This window comes from Etheostoma spectabile, unplaced genomic scaffold (assembly GCF_008692095.1).
Source record: "Etheostoma spectabile isolate EspeVRDwgs_2016 unplaced genomic scaffold, UIUC_Espe_1.0 scaffold00005325, whole genome shotgun sequence".
Classification (NCBI taxonomy): Eukaryota; Metazoa; Chordata; class Actinopteri; order Perciformes; family Percidae; genus Etheostoma; species Etheostoma spectabile.
The window spans coordinates 1-23,099 of record NW_022603248.1 but is presented as its reverse complement, the minus strand read 5'-3'; the positions used below and the strand labels follow the sequence as shown (position 1 = coordinate 23,099).

Genomic DNA, 23,099 nt, shown 5'->3' with positions numbered 1-23,099 from the left:
TGCACCTGCGGATGGGCCCAACGGCGGAAGATGCTACCTATCTCAGATAAAGTTAAACTTCTGGACATGCTAAGGGAAGTAAAGCTAAGCAGGCCGTTGCTCGCCATTACGGATCAATGAATCTTCGTTCGTTACTAAAGAAGGAGGAAAAAAACATAAGGACGACAGCAGCAGTCAATTTTAATACGAAATGACAAAAAGGGTTGTAACTGTTCGCAACAAGACCATGGTACGGATGGAGACGGCATTAGCTCTGTGGATTAATGACTGCAGGAAAAAAAACATAACCCTGGATACAAACGTCAGAAAGAAGAGAACACTGCAGAGCGCAGTCAGGATGCAGCGGCCCAGTCTGAAGAGCAGTGAACGGCCTACACGTGAGTCACTGTATTTGTATACATGTAATAGTTGCTAATTGTAAAAAAAAAAAAGTTTTCTATTTCGCGGATTTCACTTATCGCGGGTCATTTTCGGAACGTAACCCCCGCGATAAACGAGGGATTACTGTAGACCTTAGTGGTCCCCTAATACTGTTTCTGAAGTCTCTTTATATAGACCTTAGTGGTCCCCTAATACTGTACTGTATCTGAGTCTCTTTTATGTAGACCTTCGTGGTCCCTAATGCTGTATCTGGGTGGCCTTGACCAACTGCACTTTGCTCGTTTGAAAGTGATGATGTCTCTCTCTCTCTCATGGGTGGGCCATATTCTCTGGGCGGGCAAAGCAGAGAAAGGGGAGGTAACCGTTCCCCCTTGTGATGTCATACGAAGCAAGATTCCAGCTCGGCCCATGTGAACTTTCATTTCTCAAAGACAGAGCAGGAGACGAGGGCGAAAAATAATTAGGCATTGTAAAAGAAAAACACTGGCACTGAAAAAAGAGAGAACAGCATTAAAAATTATTTGGGGGGATATTTTTTTCCCCAGTCTAGAATGACAATCTTCCTTCAAAATCTTTTTTTTTTTTCTTCAGGCACTCTTTTTTCAATGTCAGTTTTTTCAAAACTTCTGTCGTTTTGGCGGGGAGGGAGAAGTTTGACGGGTTGGGCAAGGACAGGGGGATTTACATGTATCTGCTACTAAGAAGAGAACGTCACTCACAGCCCTCTGTCATGATTCAAAATGTGGCCGTAGTTATAATTTCTCAGGTGGAATTTATTTTTTATCATTCCTACTATGGACAGGGAATTTGAATATTAGTATCCTACTTTAACATTCAAAATGCTTCTGTATAGGTCATCAAAATCTCCCAAACCTTCTTCAAGTATGTGGAATTAGTTGTGCTGAGTTTTTCCTTTACACTGACTGAAATGTGTCTGACAATGTGAGTGGAGTAAAGCTGAAACAATCAATCTTGAGATATGCTGTTAGCTTTTGATGTAAAATGTGATTATTGTAAAGGTATAACAAGCTGTAGCTTCAGAACCTTTATGTTGTAGGAATATGTTTTTTTGTTTTTAATTTATAGTTCTGGCCTTATTATCGCCATTATTGATTACAGACCAAACTAAATTCAAGATAACGTTACATACTGATGCATTTTTAATGTACTAAAAAAGGATTTTTTGGAATCAGTGAACTCAGGTATTGGTCGCAATATTGAAAATTAACACTTAGTTAAACTGCTAAGGACTGAATTGCAACTCCTAAAATTAGCGGATTTAATAGCCAAATGGCTGGAAATGGTGTTTATGCTTTAATAAACAGCTTTGTTGACTCACATGCCAAAGCGCAGTGTTCCTGACACGTATGTTTGCCAGTGGGCACAGTAGAACATGAACATCCCAGCAAAGCAGCAGAAGAACATCCAGTCCGGGTTGGTGCCCATCTGCACTGCTATACTGGTTCCCAACACCACAAACACTGCAGAGACAAACACATGAACACCAGCAGTGTTAGAATAAAAAGGCTTCAGTCATGGCCAAAATTCTCCAGTATTTGAAAACTCAGTACTTAAAACTCAAGGTGGAACCTGACACAGTGCTGGCTGTATTTGGAGTATTTGTGTAATACAGAGAAAGAGAGACTCGAAAAAAAGAAAGTGTGAATGTTTAGTGTCGAAAGATCTGAAAACCTGCAAAGACGGTCGTTAAGTAGACACGAAAGACAGCACTAGATTGGCTTAATAAGTGTAAAGAAGAGTCCAAGGAGACGAAAGGGAACGTCTCTAAAAATAGAGTCGTGAAGGGTAATGACACTGAGGGTGATCATGAAAGGTAGCACTAAAATTGACTAATTAGTGTGAAGGTGGTCTCAAGTGGGTTAGGGTTTTATCTGTCTTAATGTTTTTATTTTTTAACTGTACTTGTGTTTTATCTGTTTTTAGTTTTTTTTTACCAGATTTTGTGTAAAGCACTTTGAATTGCCCTGTTGCTGAAATGTGCTATACAAATAAAGCTGTCTTGCCTTACTGGGAGAGGACAGTCCCACTTTTCACGGTGGCAAGGTTCATAACCGTTTTGGCGTGCAGATTTATTCTTTTGAAAAGGAAACGGGCACAACCTCCCACTTTCTATGTTGATCAAAGACGTTATACAACACCTATTAGGGCTGCAAGATTATGGCCAAAATGATAATCGCGATTATTTGGATCAAAATTTTGATCGCGATTATTCTCACGATTATTTGTTGATTTTAACCAAAACAAATTTTATTGTCACATAGGCTATTTATAACTGCGAGAGGGAGTGTGATGGACGCTACTCACAGAGAGACGGCTGATCATTATGAACGGGTCCAGCACGGGTCGAACGGCGGATACACACGTCGTGTGTATTAAACGTCTGTATCTTCACTGCGCTGCATTTTTATGAACTATGATATTCTTGCCATGGGTCACATCTCTGGTCCTGGTCCAGGCTTCGGTACAGCAGCTCCGTCTCCCACGCTGTTACTCTACCAACTGAAGTTAGCTGCATTCAAAAACTTCTTCTGAGTTCTTCGCCGTAGCGGCCGCGATAACAGTTACCCGCGGAAACACTGGTACAAATACAGGTTTAACCCCTCATACTTAACAATATACAGCTGTGTTAATGAAAAATTAAAACTGTAGACATATATCAGAAGTGTGGACCGGCGGCCGCTGTGTGGCGGGGCGCGGAGAGTAAGATGAGAGAGAGTAGGACGAGAGAGCGTAGAAAGATCCAACACAGGCACGGCTTTACAGACGAAATGGGTCATGTAACGCAAAATTAAACAGTATCCATATAAACAGCATTGCAGCGGATGCGAGGACATTAGCACCGGTGCGTCCTAAAGGAGCTAACAGCTAACAGACGCTACTAGCTAACAGCTAACAGACGCTAACTAGCACCGACTAGCACTGGTCACTGCTGTTGTCTGAAAAACAACAAATGGGACAAAGTGTTGCGTTTACTGGTAAACTGGTAAACCTTGAGACTGATGTATTACCGACTGCTATCTGTTGAGTTTTCCTCACGCTACTCTGTCCTCTGTGACTGTCTACATCTAGAAACTTAGCTGCACGGGGTGCAGTGAACTACTCTGACTGGCTCATGAGCAGACGGCTTTATGGAGCGGGAGATTGGCTTTGCAAAAAACCTGGAGCGTTCTATGAAATGACGCTTTATAAAAAATAATCGCTCGATCACGCAAATTTGATCGTGGGAAGTCCAAATCGTGATCGCGATTAAAATTCGATTAATTGTGCAGCCCTAACACCTATAGTAAAACTGGAAAAACTACATTCAAGGTACCAGTGAGACATTTAATAAGACTTGGTAATCTTTCATAACCAATAATTATGTAGTAGAGGCTAGGCAATACATATGCTCTTAACTCTTTGCTACAATAACAACCTAATGTGAGATATTAATAACAACTATGTGAAGCAGCTTTGTACTTTAATAATATCTAAACCAGGGGTCTTCAACGTTTTCCAGGCCAAGGACCCCCAAACTGATGGCGAGATGGAGCGGGGACCCCCTAATCATATATATTGTATAAAATTGTGTTATATCAAACTGGTCCTATAGTGCCATGTGTGCATTGATGACTGAAAGACATCTTCTGCCTCCATTTATCTGTTTACTACAGTGTGTTGAATTCATGTTAATGTGTATTTAAAGACATTTCAATTAGTGGAAAAAATTGCGGGGGGGGGAGAATATAAAAAAAGTCTAATCAACCAAAACTTTCGCGACCCCCATGCAGTACCTAATTGAAAAACAACCTATTGTTTTTTGTCTTTATCTAAATAGAAACATTTTGGAAACATTTTTAGAAACATACAGTTTTTACTGTTTGTTTCTTATCTGAAATACCAATAAACAGATTTTGAGGAAAAAAAGGCTTCAGATTCACTGAGACATGGTGGAACGAAGTCAAACAGAAGAAAACAGACCGGTGGAGAGGGAGTCACAGCCGTGGTCAAAGAGCTCGCCCAGCGGAGAGCTGCTATTGGTGCGTCTGGCCTGCTTCCCGTCAATGGCGTCCAATGATTGGTAGATAAACAGGCCCACAGCACACAGCAGGTACGCCCAGAGAGGAGCCTGAACACATTCATGTAGAACAGGGGTCACTCCATCGCAAAACCCGAAACACAAAACAAGCTGAAGCAGATCTCGTCCAATCAGGTGATACAAATCAATACATGCAATCACAATGCATACAGTGTCTGGAATACCCTATGTCAAAATCAGGATTAGGTAGCGTTTTTTTTTCTCCCTTTTTTTTGGAATCCTCTGTAATAACCAAAAAATTATTTCAGCTGTAAAATTATTTTAAACCTATTTATCCTATTTACTAAGAACATTTTGTTATTTATTTAGATTTTACACACTACACAAATAAAACACCTCCCTCTCCCCTCCCAAACCTTTCCGTCCAAACTATAAAATTATAAATTTCTCACACTGCACTGTAACTTTTATTCTTTAAAAAAGTGATCTTGGTACCCAACCCTAATCAGGGGTCCCTTGCTGTTGCTGTGTCTGGTTCTCTTGTAATCAGATATGCCTACAGCGGGCTGCTGAGCAGTATAAACAGACACAAAACTCCCTGTTAACCTACCATTTAAAACATTCACATAAAATGACTGCACAGCTTTCCTGGAAATCCTTTAACAGGACACATTTGCATTAACAGTAGCTTAATAGAGATCCAAAAACAGACACTGGACTTAACTGGTGAATGAAAACATAAATTCCAGCGTGTTTAATGTGTTTTAACATAAAGAGCGTCCAGTAGAATGGTGTTCCACAGTGATGACTAACCTGTTCAGTGGCAGTTGGGCAGTAGTAGATGAGCACGAGGGTGGTGAAGACGTTGGTGGCCAGGCCGATGATGGTGATGAGGTTGGGAGCAATCCAGGAAGGGACCCGTCCCACCAACCATTCCCAGTAACGCTGCATCAGAGGCTCTAGCAGAGAGCGTCCTGCACTGCTGTACCTGCAGGGACCGACAACAGCCAGCTGAGATCCTGATGACTTTGACCTCCCAGAAATAATGATGATGGTGGTGGTGGCACAATATTACAGTTGTGACAAAGGCTGGCTGATAATTAGGGCTGGAGTGTTTCTTGTTTTTTATATTTTAATTACTATTCAAATCGCAAGAGCTGCAATTTTAATTATAACTTACAGTTTCTCAACAAGTGGAGCAAGTGAAAGCTTAAGCCGGCCACCATTGATTTCATCGGCTACAATGAAAGCCGTCACCTCAGCGGTAGATTGTCAAGGATAATTTTGTAACTTTGCAAAAGAACTAAAGGTTAATCTTGGCTGTTGTCTGGTAAATGTGCTTCCAGTCTGCCGAACTCTGTACATTTACACTCGACCAAAGACACTTATTTATGAAAAATAGAGCTCAGTATAATCTGTGTTTGAAATAAATCAGAAGTGGGTTTGTCGTTTTGCTCTTGAAAGCAAAAAAACATTTTACATAAATGATTTAGGTCACGTCACATCAATTTTAAATTCAGACAGGTAGCAGGTAATGCATATATATCATTGCTCAACCTCAAACCTAGAACAACTCAATTAACATAAGATGAAATAACACCACATGAGGTTTTATTTCAGTTTTTCTCAGTTATCAGAGCAGGACTGCTGTTTACCTGTGCTCCTCCAGTCTCTTGAGCTGGTGTCGGGACAAGGGGGGTGAGGGCAACTCGATTAGCCTGCGGAGCACTCCGGGGGCCAGCCAGCAGGCCGCCTCCATGCCCATTCCTTGCCCAGGGTCCTTGTCCCGGCCAAGGCCTCGGCGAGAACGCAGGCCTCCCGCTTGCTGCTGCCCCGTGGCGCTCATGGAGCCCTTCTGCCCGCTGGTCTGGTCCCCGATGGCTCTGGCTCCGCCTCTGCCACTGTCCTGCCGTTAGGTCTAAAGATCCACAGTGGGGCTGGATGAGGCTGGACAATACCCAGGAGCAAGAAACCAATATCACAATACTGTCCTGTGACAATAGCACAATACTGTCCTGTGACAATAGCACAATACTGTACAGTGTGAATACAGGTTTCTTTTGCAGGGTGCAAATGTTCCACTGAAACAAGTTCCTTCCTGAGACTATTTGTAGACCAAGCCCGGAGTCCGGTGCTTGACGCCGCCCAAGACAATTGTGATTGGTTTAAAGAAATGCGAACAACACAGTGGGTTTTTTTTCTCCTATCCTTGAATGTACTTGTGGTGTAGCCAGACCTTATTCCACAGTTCTCTGGAGATGGCTCTAGCAATGCAAGAGTAATAAAGTCATATCTTTGTCAATAATGATACATCATTCATTTCTTGATTGTTTTCTATAATATTATATTGAATCTGCAAAGTTACTAAAGTGATAAAATAAACATAGTGGAGTAAAAAGTACAATATTTGCCTCTGAAATGTAGCTAGTGGAATAGACGTATAAAGCAGCAAAAAAATGGAAATACTCAATTAAAGTAGTTACTCAACATTGTGCAGTACTTGAGTAAATGTACTAATGTAATGTTACTTTCCACCACTGTCAGTCACCACCAAAACGATCAGAAACTACCCTAAACTGCCACGTGTTATTGTTAGTACTACTGATGACTTTATTAGATCAGGAGTGTACTGAACTACCATATGACCTATGACACCAATACCAAAGACACCATTATCTGCAAAGTTTAACATTAACGGGGCTTAATCAGTTAACAGGTGCCAGTGTGTACATCAAAGACAGTATGAAAGATCAACTTAACGGACCGTGTCCGTTTTACTAAACTATTTCTTGTGACTGTCAGCAAAACATGAGCTACTGACGATAGCAAAACAACCTGCTAATGCAGCCTAGCACACTCGCTATTAGCATAGGAAGATTAGCATTTGCTGGAGTGGTAGCTACGGAAGACTTGTGTCAGTTTGGTAATTTAAAGTCCCTCGCTTGCTATTGGCTTATCATTTCTCCATACTTAGCTACTTTGCTGACCCAGTTAAGATATTAACTAAACCAGAGTATACTATTGACACCTACCGGATGACCGCGGCTAGTTTAAGCTAGCTTGACTAGTTAGCTAGCTACATATTTATGAGTTAGCTACACCAAAGACAGCTGGCGAGCTGCTGAACTGACCTGGCCGGTTAAAGGACAAGAGCCGTGGGCAGTCCGAGGGGAGGTAGGGGCTCTTCAATCCGGCAGACAGGACTCCTCTGTGGATGGTTAGCTTTAAAGTTTCTCTCTATGACATAGAGACCACCGAAAGAACGTTTGCAGCAGGCGGTGGATCACCACGACCGGTGTCAGTCACTGTGGTTGTCAAAGCAAGCTAGTTCACTTTAGCCATCACGTAAATCTCGCGTAGCTTCAGTTTTTTCCCCCTATTTCTTCTTCTTCTTCTGCTTCTTCTTCTGCTACTGCTTCTGCTTCTTCTTTGTTAGGTTTTAACTGCAGCTTGCATCCTTAATGTTGCACTCCTGACACCTTCTGGAGTTAGTAAACGCCTACAGTGTGCAGTGTGTCAGATTTTCCTCATCAGTTCTGTTCTCATTAAGCTGACAAAGCATCTTCTGCCTTGTCCACTTTGACCACACTGCAGTATGTATTTACTCCTGCACTTGTTATCCCTAATCATTTCATTTCTTTCATCATGTTCATGTTCCTACTCTCCGATAAATGAATTCCTGCAACAAGGACATGCTCTGTTCATGTTGGGTGGTACCAGAAACTGAAATCTACAATGAAAGTTATTTGACTGGGGGTTTCATCAAATGGTGAGCTAGACAAAAAAGTTTGCACACATTCCTGCATCAACAAAGTTTAATATCAATGTTTACAATATTAAATTACAGGCATTCAAATAATCTACTTAAACATGCACAACGTGAATCAATCACACACTTGGTAGCTGTTCATGAATTGTACAGCAAAAGGTATGTAGTCTGAAAATTCTGACTATGTATTGCTCTACACTCTGAATGAATGAAGGGAAATTGATTCAGCGATTGCTACGTCTTGCATTGCAAGTCTACTCACTGGCGCTGCAGAGTCACTATTAAATAAAAGTAGTCAGTAGATTATTTCAAGGAACAAAAGTAGCCTATATACTGGAAATAATCTTACACTACGCAATGTGCGTCTGTTTCTAATGGCTGACTGGAAAACCTTAACTGGAAACACATGCTTCAACGTTTTAACTGAAGAGATGGCGCAAATATAAGTATAGTAGTAGCAGTGCTGGGTGATATATCAATTCACTCAGAGTTTACTTTTTATATTACGGCTATGTTGTAGCAAATGTAACAAACTTTAAGCGGGGTTCTGTTTCTGGACGCTGCATCGTCTCTGCTTTAATAGGTGTTCACATTTGACTTTTTTTTCTAATATTGTTGGCATGATTTTATAAATCATGTTTTAATGTTAAACACACATGCGGCACAGTGAATCCTTTAATTAATCTGTTTACTGTGCAAATCTACATCTACTCTGTGGATGGCCTACCTTACCTACAGGCCAGTACACAGTAGGGGTTTATTATATTTGCTATAAATATGTTAGATTAATTTTAAAGTGCTCATGTTATGCTCATTTTCAGGTTCACAATTGTATTTAGAGGTTATGTAAGAATAGGTTTACATGGTTTAATTTATAAAAAACACCCTATTTTTGTACTGTAATTGCTGCAGCTCCTCTTTTCACCCTGTGTGTTGAGCTCTCTGCTCTCTTAACTACAGAGTGAGACATTGCACTTCTGTTCCATCTTTGTTGGGAGTCTCACATGCGCAGTAGCCAGGTAAGGACTACTAGAAGCAGAGTATGAGGGCGTGCCGCGCTAGCAGTTAAGCGAGCATTGTAATTATGACAAAGTGACGCACGTTTTCCACGGAAGTAAAAGCCGGACTACATCAGAGCTGTTTTGGAACAGTGTTTTTTTCAGGGGTAAACTTCAGGCTTTTTCACATTGTAAACCTATAACATGCACAAAAAAAGATATACAACATAATAAAGGAAAGGGGAAAAGCCAAAAGCATAATATGAGCACTTTAAGACTTTTTAACTTTTTCAAAAAACTTCAAAAATTAACCATGATTTGGAGGCCCCCCCTGCATTGACTCTAAGGATACCCAGGGGTCCCAGCCCCCTGTTAAAGATTCCTGCACTAGACCAACAAGCCACATACCCTAGCTCATTTTGCACAGTGTTTTATTCTTTCTGTTTATCATAGGATTTTTTTTTTTTTTAAATTGTGAATTGCCCCCATGCTTGAAAACATTTAAATGTGTTGGTTGTATTATCAGCCCTCGATGTAAGCATAATGTCATACATAAACTGTACCTTCAGGAAGCTTAAACTCAACAAAACTAAAAATGGAATCTGCTTCTAAGATTGGATTTGGATTTGTCTTTGGCTGAATGAATGTTGTGGCACTAAGGACAAACAATGATGAACACAGATCATTTATTTAATAAGTGTGTACAGTAGTTTGATGTTTCTGCATTAAAGTGATGTTACGCCTCACTGTCTGGCTGCTGAGTCAGGTAGGGATTAAAGAAGTCTCTCATAAGGCTCTCCACCCGGTTGGGCTGGGGGAGCCCAGCAGCAGGGACCAGCTTTGGATTCAGAGCCAGGTTCAGAACCTTTGTGGGGTTAAAAGCAGCAGAGCGAGTCTGGGCAGTGTGGAGACCCTCGATGGCGCTGGACAGCCAGATGAGTCTCTTAAGGCTCTGGATGTTTCGGCCGCGGTCGTGCATCAGCTGGTGTTCGGTCACAGCTCGCCGACTGCAGGGAGTGGACAGGTCAGAAATCAGACATTTGATCCAAAACACAGAGTCAGAATCCAAATACATGTAGATTCATAGGCCATGTCCAAAGTCTTTCCTGGGGTTCCATTTGTTAGAAAGGAAAGTGTTGAAGTATGTATAGACAAGTCATGAGGTGGTTTCCAATGGGTTGCAATCATTCTCTTGGCTGCCTTAAGTTCAGCAAAAACAGCACGTTTTGGAGATTTAGAGGGCTGGAGGGCTGACAGATCATTCAGAATCAAAACACTGACAGTAACAGGTACAGAGTCATTAATCAGGGCAGATATTTTGGAGGAAATATTGTTCCAGAACTGACTAACAGGAGAGCAATCGCAGATATTGTACCTCAAGTACCTTGAGCTTTTAGTGGGTAGAACATGCATAAAGGGCTGGTAATTATTTTCATGTGATGCATTTTCACAGGGGTGAGATATGTCCTAAGAATGAAATTGTAGTGAATCTGCTGATGCTCTGGATTTCTTTACTCAGGCCTGGGCAATCGCATACCCAGAGCTTCTCAACAGGAAGGCCAAAGCTGCCAGATATCACCAAAAACTGATAAAGCCTCAATCCTATACCACAGGTTTTTAGCTGCATAGGAAATAACTTCCGGATAAGATAGATGGGCATAGCCCTCTGCAAGGGGACACCGTATGCCTTGAGTGCTGATCTTAATAGAAGGTAAAAGAAAAAAGAGGAATGTGGTAGACTGAATATGTTGTGTGAGTCAGAAGGGGTTACAAGCCAACCTCGCTAAAAATGTCTTTTAGACAATGAACCCCCATCTGTTCCCACTGTGGGGCTGGTATAGGCCTCACACCAATCAGAAGTGCTGTATTGTTGAATAATGGAGAAAAGGTTTGCCAGTTACAAGCAACATGTGGCAACATGTTTCAGCTAATCTCCAAGTGTTTATAATCTAAGAGATAATGGGGCCAAAGCATATCTGGCACTGTTTATTGGAGAATTTGGCAAAAAGAACGCCATGGAGTGAACAAGGCTCTGTTATAGCATTTTCTAAGGTTCGCCAGCAAACAGACATGTCTGGGTTGAACCAGGTAAGGAGGGGTCTTAACACAAAGGACCAAGAATTATGTTTAAAGTTGGGAACTGAGAGGCCACCATCCTCTTTCCTCCTCTGTAGAGTAGACATCTTAAGTCGCGTCTTTTTTCTTTCCAGATAAATTTAGACACTGCTGATGTAATTTATGCCAATAACCAGAAGTAGGGTAAAGAGGTAGCATAGAGCTCACAAATTAATACTGGGTAAAACATTAATTTTTACCACAGAGTAACAGGCTTGAATAGGCATAGGCAGACCCATCCATTTTTACATATCTTTCAAAATGTTCAGAACAACAGAGAGTTAAGCCTAACAATCGGGTTCAAGCAAGGAAAAACGTCAATGTCTAAATATTTAAACTGCTTAACAATGGGGATGTTAGCAGGGATGATTGAATTGCGAGCAGGATCATTTAAATGAAGCAGTGCAGACTTTGACCAGTTAGTTTTAAAGCCTGAAAAGCTTCCATACTCCTCGCATAATGACGGAAGGTGAGGAAGAAACTGAGAGGGGCTCTCTAAAAAAAACCAACACATTGTCCGCAAATAGTGAGCAGTGATGCTGGTAAGGTAAAGGTACTTTATTATCACATACACCTATATGTCTTACAAATGCATATTGGTGACACCACAATCGATTTGTGAATAGCGTGAGCCAGAGGCTCTGGAGAGAGGACAAATAGTGCAGGACTCAAGGGGCAGCCTTGGCGTGAAGATCTAGAAACTGGAAACAAAGAGGAGGAGTTGCGCCTGGTTAAGACTCGGGCTGAGAGGTGAGAATACTCCCTCATTCCCCCCCGCCAATGATGAACCCAATTGTGCCCTTTTGTAAATGTAAATGGATGTATTTCTATGGCGCTTTTTTAGTCTTAACGACTACTCAAAGCGTTGAGGCTGTCGTACAAGGTGCCACCTGCTCATTAGATAAACACTCATTTACACTTGGGGTTCAGTGTCTTGCCCAAGGACACTTCAACATGGGACTGCAGGGCCAGGGATCGAACCACCACAACTGACAGGCAACCGCTCTACCACTGAGCTACGGCCGCCCTTGTGTAGCCTACATAAGCAAAAAAAAAAAAAAAAAGGCCAGAAAGATTACCCCTACTGAACAAATACATTGAATTGTTTTTTTTCCACTTGTGTTTCTTTTTATGTTTTAGTTAGGCTACGGGTTACTTTACTGTCATGCGAATAGCTTTCATTATGAATACCAGTAATTTCACTACGATGTTTCTACTTTAACTTACCTCTCAATTAGATCGATAATACAACATCTGAAAACTAGATCCTACTTTGTTAGCAGATGCCGTTTTTGTAAAAACGATTCCACAGGCTGTAGACTTTTTCTGGAGACTAACACAAGTGATGAAACTTCCCCCTGCACACTATGGGAGACTCTGAAGGCGAGTATTAGGGGCACTCTTATTTCACATACCAATAGACAGGGAAAATAACAGCAACAGGAATTAGTAGAGTTGAAATCAGTCCTGGATCTCGTTTCTTTGCAGCCCCTCCACACAAAATCTATGAAGAAAAACTCAGTGTCCATACAAAGCGGATTTAAAAATAATAATAATTATAATAATAATAATGTTAGAGCGTCACCTTATCCTTCTTTTCTCCATTATCCAATTCTCCATTTTCACTCTGGTACTGCTCATACCTAGCCTAGAAAACCACATGAATCTGCAAGTTGTATTAGCTCTGGCAGACATGTCAGCCCTCCCTCAAATTCAGACCGATTTCTAGCTGGCCAGAACTTGGACAGGCCAATCGCAACCGTTTATCTCACACGGGTCTGGTACAGTATATAACAATGACTGACAGAGGAAAGTTATGCTTACTGAACATAGTTACCAAAATTCCGCCTGTGTGCTGATGCACACCAAACATTTTCCTACTTCTACATTTTATTGATCCCCAGTGGGGAAATTACAATTTACATCTTCTTTGTTAGTAATCACTACACACAGGCTTGAAATGCACACAAGACCTATTCATGCATAAATGGAGACATGTCAGAGTGAGTGGGCTGCCAGCTGGGCCAGCACCCTGAGTGGTTGGGGGGGGGGGGGGGGGGGGTATGGTGCCACACTCCATACTTTGGTCCGTACGAGGACTTTAACCAGCAACCCTCTGGTTCCCAACCCAACTCCCTACAGACTAAGCTACCCCAAATTTTCTATATTTATAAAGTAACTCCACTTTTTCTGTCAAAGCAATTTAAATTCATTCACAACTTTGCACAATGTTAAACTGTGTAAATTAGACGGGAGTCTCACCTCTCGTTCTGTTGACACTGGCCGGTTGTAAAGATGGCGAGAAGCATGACAGCGAGCCACTGCACAGGCCTGTGAGACATCTGCATCTTCTGAAGAAAAAAAAGAAGAGGCAAGAAAAACTCACATCAAAACTCTTTATGTAAAAGAAGAAAGTAAAGAAATATCTACTTGCAACTCCTCGTCATTGGTTACCTATGTCTACTAGTTGTGACCAGTTCAAAGAAAGACTTTTTTTCTGAAGAAGTGCAGTCACCCACAAAAAAAGAGTAAAGGAAAAAGTCAGAAAAATATATACTTTTTTATTTTTATAAATCAAATTACAAACATTCAGTCATTGCATACAACATAAGATTATAGAGAAAAATAATAGCAACTTATATAATATGAGACCAAGTAAATAAGTATAAATACAATATAAACAGATCTATGAAGAGAGCAAAATAAAAAATAAATATATAAATAAAAAAGTGACAGACTTGGAAACCTCGTTAATGATATTGACAACAGATGTTCTTAATTGCTCTTTGAAAAGTTTTTCAGTTTTGTAACTCTCGGGCCCTTTTACTCAAACAAAGCCCCGATTGACAGCGGGGTGCCTCAAGGCTCAATTTTAGGCCCGGTCTTGTTCTCGCTGTATATGCTGCCCCTGGGATTCAAACATTTCCTTTCACTGCTTCGCAGATGACATCCAAATTTACCTACCTTTGAATACCAAAACAAACTCAGTTGAAGCTGGATGTCAATGAATCTTTTAAACTTAAATGAGAAAGAAATTGAAGTCCGATGTCTCTGGTTTTAACAGTACTCTTGGTCCAGTATCCTAAAACTGCTGGCCATTCGTAAAAAGTCTTGGTGTTTTTATTGACAGTTCTTTTAAACTCGATAAACAGATTATCTCAGTGGTAAAAACAAGCTTCTTTCAACTCAGACTTCTTGGGAAGGTCAAGCCTTACCTGCCCCATAGCCAACTGGGAAAAGTTGTGCATGCCCTGATCACAAATTGCCTGGATTATTGTAACTTATTGTACTATGGCCTTGATCCGTCTTCAGTTAGCCGGTTACAATTAGTTCAGAATGCGGCTGCACGCCTGCTGATAGGAAAAAGGCGCAGTGACCACATCACCCCTGTCCTGTCGTCTCTCCACTGGCCGCCTGTCATTTATAGATTCCATTTTAACATCTTATTGTTTGTTTTTAAATCTCTTAATGGGCTGGCACCATCATATTCTGACAAGTTGCTTTTAGACTGTCCCAGACCCAGACTGAAGACCAGAGGGGAAAGAGCTTTTTTAGTAGCAGGTCCTGAGCTCTGGAACATTAGAGCAGCTTCCTCTATTGAGAGCTGTAGATCACTTTTAAAAAACACATCTTTTTGCACTGGCTTTTAACATAAACTGAGCTGTCACATTTTACTGTTGTTACTGCTTTAAGCATAGTTTTTATCTGTTGTCTCTTTTTATTGTTTTTGGCATATTCTGTTTTAGAAGGGTTTTTCGGCTATTTATTCTGCTTTTTATCTTATGTTGTTCTCTGTATTTGTACAGCACTTTGGTGCAGTAGTGTCTGTTTGTAAATGTGCTATAGAAATAAACTTTGACCTTGACCTTGACCTTGATTAAATAGTTTGGAGTATATATCACATATAGTTATAGCTTTCTTATTTGTTACTAATTTAAGAGACTCAAAATATATGTCAATTTCAATATTGAATAGTTTAAAACAGGGTCTTGAATTTGAAAATTTTGATTTAGGAAAATGAAACTTCCGCAATGAAATAAAAAGATTAACAATATTACATACGTTTCTTTGTTACATTCAAAATATGTAATAATATGTTTCCATTCAAGTGTGATTGTATGTGTTGTTTAGATGCAATATAAATTTCAAAACTTTTACAGAATGTCATACAAAATGAACAACCATAAAAAAAGATGAGTTAACGATTCTTGCTCTGTCTTACAAAAACTACAACAATTAACTGGCATGAATTTTGAGGTAAAAAAGTTGGTTGGATATGTATTATGCAATATTTTCAAATGTCATTTCCTCAATTTGTTTGAGATGCAACATCTAAAAGGAACAAGCCCTATGCCAGTTAATATCACTCAAATGAGAATTCCAGAAAAATTGTGTTATTTTGTTATGTTGTTTTCTGAATTTAGAAAGCATTTACTAATGTGCTCATTAGTACAATTTCTGCTTATAATATCCATACCGTTTGTATTAAGAGTAAACTTAATACCAGGAACTCATTAATTCTAATATGCCTTTAGGGATAGATAGAGTTATATTCTGGGTATCAAGAATGGCTTCTCTCTGAGAAAGGATTCATAGTTAAGTAATTGGCTATTACATTTAAAAAGATCCTTTACGAAGATAATATCTCTATCGATCCATTAATATAGCATGATAATAATATATAACATAATGGAGTGACTTGTTCCTCTTAGTAATGCATTCATTATTCCACAGGATAGACTTGTGTGGAGAAAAGTTATGAGAATGACTGACAATAAAAATGGGATAGTTTTAACGGGAATCTTAAATATTGTTCAATTCAACAAAAATGTAAGACCTCCTACACTATTAAAAATGTTATTGGGAATAAAGTACCACAAAGACTCTGGTTCCTTCAGCCATTTCACCTTGAAGGTGAAATTCAAGTCCAAAAAGTCCATAAGTTCAAATCCACCTTCATCCTTAGAGCCAGAGAGCAGTTCTTTTTTTTTTTTTTTTTAATAATGGTGTCTGTTTTTCCATACACAATTTGTAAATATGGTATTTATGTCTTTACATGTCATGGACACTGAGAGAGAGGGCAGGACAGACAAATCTTAAAATCCCTTCTGCTTTAGTCAAAAGAATCCTCCCTAAAATAGAAATCTTTGACGCCATGCATTAAGCATCATTTTAGTCTTCTTCAATTTAGATGAAAAATGTAGTTGCTGACATTCCATATAGTCCTTGCAGCTATGAATACCTAAACATTTTTTAACAGGTATATTAAAAAAAAATCTCCCCTTCAGTCTGACACAGACATAAAATATCACATTTAGATTTATTAAGTGTTAAACCCGAAGCAGCTGAAAATTGGTCAGTTAGGGATATAACATATTCAATCTAATGCTTGTCACTCAAAAACAGAGCTGCATCATCCGCTTGTTGCGTTACTCTAGTTTTCTTACCAAAAACAGACAAACATTAATAAGTATACTATTGTATAGCAGAGATACATTAAATACTATGTAATTCTAATAGGACGTGCCTCTATGAAACAAAACACACAATTTTCAGCTACTTTATTTTCCTCTTTACCCTGCGCAAAACCTAAGTGTTGTCATTTAGTAAGTAATGAAAAACACAACTTGATTAGTGCCTAAAAAGGATGAATATCCCCCATTGAATATAAATATAAACTCCACCCAGGTCGCTGAAATCTTCGGACCAGACGGTCCATCCAGCCTTCAGTCAATCAACAGAATCCACAAAAAAAACACAGAAACTCTGATCTTCTATCAATTTGGCTTTCCTTAAAAAGATTTCATGTTCGTTTTGAAAACTCCTATTAAATTTGACATATATATCCATTACTTACTATATCACACAGACCTATGAAGTCATACTTGTAAACTTTGACAGGGAAATGGGTTGCCTGACAGAATCACAAAGCGGTTTGTTCCAATCAGACGGACAAGTTGAGCATACATTTACACAACAGAATGGAAGAAACAATGCATTACAGATGTATGACCAAAACTCAATACTAGAAAATAAATCACAGAAAATCCCACTTTGAGCCTCAATAAGTGATGATCTCTATACTTACAATGCCCGTGTTGGTGACAGCAGCTCCTCTATTGATCAGACACTAAACTGAGTTCAGGTTCGACCTCAAGACCTCTTTATAAAGCCCCCTGACACACACACACACACACACACACACACACACACACACACACACACACACACACACACACACACACACACACACACACACCACACACACACACACACACACACACACACACACACCACACACACCACACACACACACACACACACACACACACACACACACACCACACACACACACACACACACACACACACACAACACACACACACACACACACACACAGGCTTAAGAGTCACAACATTCAAATTCATTCAAAGCGGGGCTTCTGATTTGCTCATGAAACCAACGTCAGCACCGTCATCTCTCTGACATGTCATTTTTGTGTCTGCGGAATGAAAACATCAAACATTTTGGGGGTTTATTTGTGTGAATACAATCCCAAATAGCCTCCTGTGACAGTGGAGGAGGTGTACTGTACACTCGCAAGGACTCTTTACATAAGCCGGTGTTTTTGAAAAGGAGGATGAAATTCGATTGAGGGATTATCATTTTTCTATTTTCTGGTCTAATCCGCCCCGTTCCTCTCGGAGAGATTCATGCGTCTGACAAAGAGGAATTCATAAAAAAAAATGTGGCTGTGTGGTTTTGTTGATGTTGAGGGTGCAGACACACAGGGATGAGTCTGTGCGGATAAACTGAACGTCAGCAAAGTGTCCGCCAGCTCAGGTCGAAACTTTTCTAAACCCACTGAGATGCTTGTCGCCTGGAGCTCCTCTCCAGCTCCTTGACGTTACAACACTAATGAACCCACAATCAACTAGAGTCTTTGGTTGCCGCAGTGTCACCACAGTCCCCGTTACAAACACAGTCGTCTTGACAACACCTTCCAGGGCGAGTTTCCCTCAGTGAGAAATGTGGGCTGGCGTCAGAGGCCCGTGGGCGGAAAGATGGAGCGGGGACAAGTGATTTAGTCCCTCGGAGAGTTAATGTCGGCGGCGTGAGGAAAGTCAGAGACAAACGAACCTGGACAAAGAAGAAAAAGACAAGGGGTCAGCTTGAAAAGGAAAAAAAGAAAGTAATCAGCAGATGGAGGGAAACATTTCTCACTGCAGGAAGCACGGGAGGGGGGGGGGGACTCCATGGCAACATGATGGGAAGAATTTAAATCACATTTATGCCGTCATGACTTATACTAATATTTCAGTCGTGTCTGATGAATAACCATGAATAACAATTTTTACGGGGATATTACAGTTTTTCTGAATCACTCTGGCACATTTAGTAAAACAAATTTAGTCATGGCTGGGGCTCAGTGGTAGAGCGGTTGGCTGCCAATCAGAAGGTTGGTGGTTCAATCCCAAGGTCTTTTACACATAAATGTGTGTGAGTGCTTATCTGATGGGCAGGTGGCACCGTGTATGGTGAGTCTTTCTCAGTCGCTACCTTGGCCACAGTGTGAAAATGGTTCCTGTTTTACGTAAAAAAGCACTTTGAGCAGTTGAGACTAGAAAAACACTGCAATCCCTTTACATTACAATTATCAAAACTACTGGAAAAAGTACACTCCTCACACCACATGGTACATTCGGCCCGTCACTCTGTGTGACATTCAAAAGGTGATTCACGGAATCAACCGAAATAATTAACTCCTTTTTCAAATGTCAATAAATCCATCAATGACTAAATCATTGTCCAAACAAAATCTTCCTTTATCATTGCTTAGACCAAGACAGTCAAAATGCAAAGACATCTTGCCAAATGGCAAAGCATAATACTTCTGTGATATTGTTGCTAACATTGTATATTTAGGCCGCTGAATGGTATCGATGTCAGCCGTGGCACACACTATGATAATACTTCCTCATTGTATGTACACACCAGCCAACTGTAAATACATAAAGAAAGCTTCTACAACAAAAAGATACGCAACAGCAAAATAATCAACCTCATCCAATCTCCTCTCTGCCGCAACATTTTTATCAACAACACACCTGCTATCCTCTCTTGTAATGCAATGAGGGAAAAATTGTTTGGCATGACGCAGCCCCCCCTCCCCCCCCCTCCCTCTCCAGCCATCTGCTGTGATACCCTCACCTGTCACCTGTTTGCATTTGGTTGCCCTAAAGGAAATTGTGTTGTTCCCCATCTAGCCTACATCTATAGTTGCATTTGAGAGTAATATGACTCAATAGCAAATGAATGTAAATTATTTTGATCTGCAAAGCTTACTCTGTGTATTTTGTGCCAGAGCAATGACAAATGACTATACATGTTAACAACTGACGTAATGTTCATATAAATAGTCACAGAGTATGACAAAGGTTAATAGTCATTTGACGATTGTGTCAAAGCGATTAAGAAAAACTGTAATGGCCACATGGAAACTGAAAAAACTTTGAAAACTTTTATTTGCCAACTAAACAGAGGAACACTGCACTTTGTCACATGTACAGCACAGTGTACATGTACGGTGTTGTTTAGCGGGCTGCCATTACAAAAAGAAATTGGGGTTGAGTGAATTAGAAAATCTGGCTGCTACTGGCGGTGGCTTGGCTGTTTTAAAATGGCAGGTTTGTACAGGATGGTGATAGTGACGGTTCTGTCTGACCAATCAGTGGTCTGCAGTGTTTTTAGTATCGGCCCAACTTGGTTAGAATCTCAACTGAGTTGGTACCAAAAAAATAAAGTACAAAGTACAGTATCTACTATCCATAACTTTGGCTAATGGAAAACCAAAAAAGAAATAAAGTACAGCTGTGCCGTATCGTGGAGTGAAAACACGGCGTATGATCCCATTCAGACAGCACAATCAATAATTTAAACATCAGTATCATTTAATGAATTTGCATTCCTGAGTATTGGGCCATGATTGTCTGCTGACAAACAATGAACTGCTCTGCCCTTGGGTTGGGAAGGAGCTCAAGTATCTGGGGATCAGTAGGTGCACCGGTGCAGTCAGTGCAGGGCAGAGCTGGACTGGCAGGGTTAAGAAAGAGCTGAGTCGGAAGCTCTTCGTTTCCAAATCAAAACCCCAGGCGTGTCCCAGAGCCAGATGCAGTCAGGTATCAGTAGCGTCGAAATCTGTAACATTCAGTTCTGGTTGGCACGTTGGAGGCAGACCAGGGATTTTAAGTTGTCAGATTTATCTATCGTATAATCGAGCATATAATAAAACTAAAGGGAGACTTGGCATACAGCCCGATCCGGTTGGGGAGAGTTCTAGCCCGACCAGGCTCCTCTCTTTACCTTGTCTCTCTTGGTTTTGCTGTAATAGTTTTAGACAGCTGGGGACTTCCTTTGACACACTGAGTTCCCTCTCATCTATCGTCCTATCTTTTCATTTAGGTGCATCCATGTCCCAGAAATGCTTGTTACTAACCTAGCTCTGGGGAGTCATTCCCGGAGTCCTTATGTTCTTTTTTCCCCAGTATGTTCCCTCGGATCAGGGATGCTCCAAAATCATGGTAGCAGCTGTCGCCATGGTCCCGCTCCAGTTCTGCGGTGCCAGGTTATCTGCTACACTCTGCGTGTGCCCAGCTACGTCCTGCTACGTCCTGCTGTGCCTTGTAATGCCGCACAGTGCCCCTGCTATGCCATGAAACTACTACAGAGAACTGCTACAAAACTATATTTTTCTATTTTTGTTATTTCCACTCTTCATTCTAACTCCAACCGGCCCGTCAGACACCGCCTACCAAGAGCCTGGGTCTGGCCAGGTTTCTGCCTAAAAGGAAGTTTTTCCTCGCCACTGTCGCACTGTTGCTTGCTCTGGAGGAAACTACTAGAACTGTTGGGTCCTTGTAAATTCTGGAGTGTGGTCTAGACCTACTCTATCTGTAAAGTGTCTCGAGATAACTCTTGTTATGAATTGATACTATAAATAAAATTGAACTGAATTAAGTTCCTGTACAGATTGATGTGTAAATCTGGAGTTCTGCAGAAGTAGGCCACTTATTCCAAATCCACATGGTGACAGTGTTGCACTGAATATCTGAGTGCTAATGAGACCGAGGAGGTCTGTTGGATTATGTGATATGTAAAACATAGTCAAAGGCATTCCCTACAGGAAAAGAGTTCAAAAATTTAAGAGACATGTGGAGCTAAAGATGTACAGTTTATCCTAATAACGGCTCTAAAGGAAAGGTCACGGGCTCATTAAGACTTGATCTGACTTTCCCAAGCTCTCTTTGAATCATCGACCTGTGTCAGAAGGGAAGTGTACCACAGCGACAAGGACATAATCCCCTACTGGCTTCCCCCTACCAATCCTCAATAAACTCAATGGTCCAATTTCACTTTTTAATGTAATTGATTGGGGATTACCATCAGCTGTGGGATGTACAGGTATGTATACCTGGCTGTTTCAATTCACTGTTCGTACTATGCCAATGAAAAGTAACGCTCTATTTAATTCCTAACCCCCAATTCCACCAGATGCGGAACGGCTGCGGAGTCATTTGGTTTCCAATAAAGTCGATGTGTGTATTTCCACTGACTGCGGAACGGCTGCGTTCCGACTCCGTCCCAGCACCGGCGATCTGCATGGGTTCTATTTTTCCCGGGTGCACACGGCAGATAGTGCGGGACAGGAAGTTGAGCACATGAACAAAATTAAAGATTTGGCTGATTTTCAAAATGAGATAGACGTGCTCATGGCGGATCATATCTCCCTGCACTGCACCTTGAAAACACAGCACAGAGTGTTTCCCCTCTACTCCACTGGATGGAAAACCAACTGTTGGTGGTTTGTGGTTCTATTCTACATCAATTTGCGAGATCTCGCGGGTCCTCGAGACTTCAGCTGTCAGTCACCGGCCGCAGCCGTTCTGCAACAGATCCAGTGGAAATTGGGAGCTATATAACCCTATAGGCATATAAAGAGCTTCTTATCAAGAATAAATCTTGTTTATTATTCCGTAATTTTCTTGAGCTGGGCCGGATGGATGAAAATGGACAGATGGATATTCATGTGTTATTATACATCAAGTTTTAATGTTAAACATACATGTGGAAGTCACAGGGTAGCCTTGAGCCTAGCTGTACTGTGTATGGCTACCATAGTGGCTATCATAATTTTGAATACATAGATTCTTTTGTATGAATAGGTCGATTCATTTTAATGTACACTTTCAGGCTGTTAATGTATTTTCAGGCTGCCACCTGCAGTAACTCTGAGGACCCCTTAGGGGTCCCTCGCTTTAAAGACAAGATGTGTAAATATCTTTTAAACCATGTTCTTGACTAAAGCATTAAGTGCAATGTTAATAATAATTCATAAGGGTGTTCCTCTCCCAGTAGAAGCCATTCATTCAGAAGAAAAAATAAATGGTAAACTACAGCCGGAAGCAGCGTTGAGGTTCCTGGCAGACGCCATTCCTTGGTGACCGTGCACTTTCATGGGACTCGGACAATGCAAATAGTCACTAACAAAAAGGAACTCTGTGCTGAGTTCGGTAATACCTCACACAAGACTCTACATCATAAAGTTCGTAGCAAAAATGTAAGAGGGGCGTGACTAAGCATAAGGGGGCGGGCCCAAACCATGACCAATGAAAAATGAACGTCTGCTGAGTCAATGATACCTCACACAATAGTGTACATTAATGGGTCATTAGTAAAAAAAGGGGCGTGGCTTAAATCAACTCCAATTAATAAGGAACTCTCTTCTGAGTTCAATGAT

The 23,099-nt window shown here is 40.8% G+C and overlaps 2 protein-coding genes across 3 annotated transcripts; both read right to left on the bottom strand.

Moving 5' to 3' along the window:
- Positions 1–1,701: 1,701 nt before the first annotated feature.
- LOC116677572 (choline/ethanolaminephosphotransferase 1-like) lies at positions 1,702–7,824 on the bottom strand. 2 transcript variants are annotated; one of them, XM_032507967.1, is made up of 5 exons: positions 7,552–7,824; positions 6,076–6,338; positions 5,234–5,408; positions 4,363–4,510; positions 1,702–1,862 (listed from the first exon to the last, which is right to left on the bottom strand). In XM_032507967.1, the coding sequence occupies exons 2-5, from the start codon at positions 6,264–6,266 to the stop codon at positions 1,717–1,719; spliced, it is 660 nt and encodes a 219-aa protein (XP_032363858.1). In that variant the 5' UTR covers positions 6,267–6,338; positions 7,552–7,824; the 3' UTR covers positions 1,702–1,716. The 2 variants fall into 2 exon arrangements, with proteins under 2 accessions (XP_032363858.1, XP_032363857.1); XM_032507966.1 differs by having other exon boundaries at positions 6,076–6,367; positions 7,552–7,823.
- A 611-nt stretch (positions 7,825–8,435) lies between these two features.
- LOC116677571 (parathyroid hormone 4) lies at positions 8,436–17,479 on the bottom strand. The gene is made up of 3 exons (XM_032507965.1): positions 17,391–17,479; positions 13,565–13,653; positions 8,436–10,194 (listed from the first exon to the last, which is right to left on the bottom strand). The coding sequence occupies exons 2-3, from the start codon at positions 13,648–13,650 to the stop codon at positions 9,924–9,926; spliced, it is 357 nt and encodes a 118-aa protein (XP_032363856.1). The 5' UTR covers positions 13,651–13,653; positions 17,391–17,479; the 3' UTR covers positions 8,436–9,923.
- Positions 17,480–23,099: the final 5,620 nt, after the last annotated feature.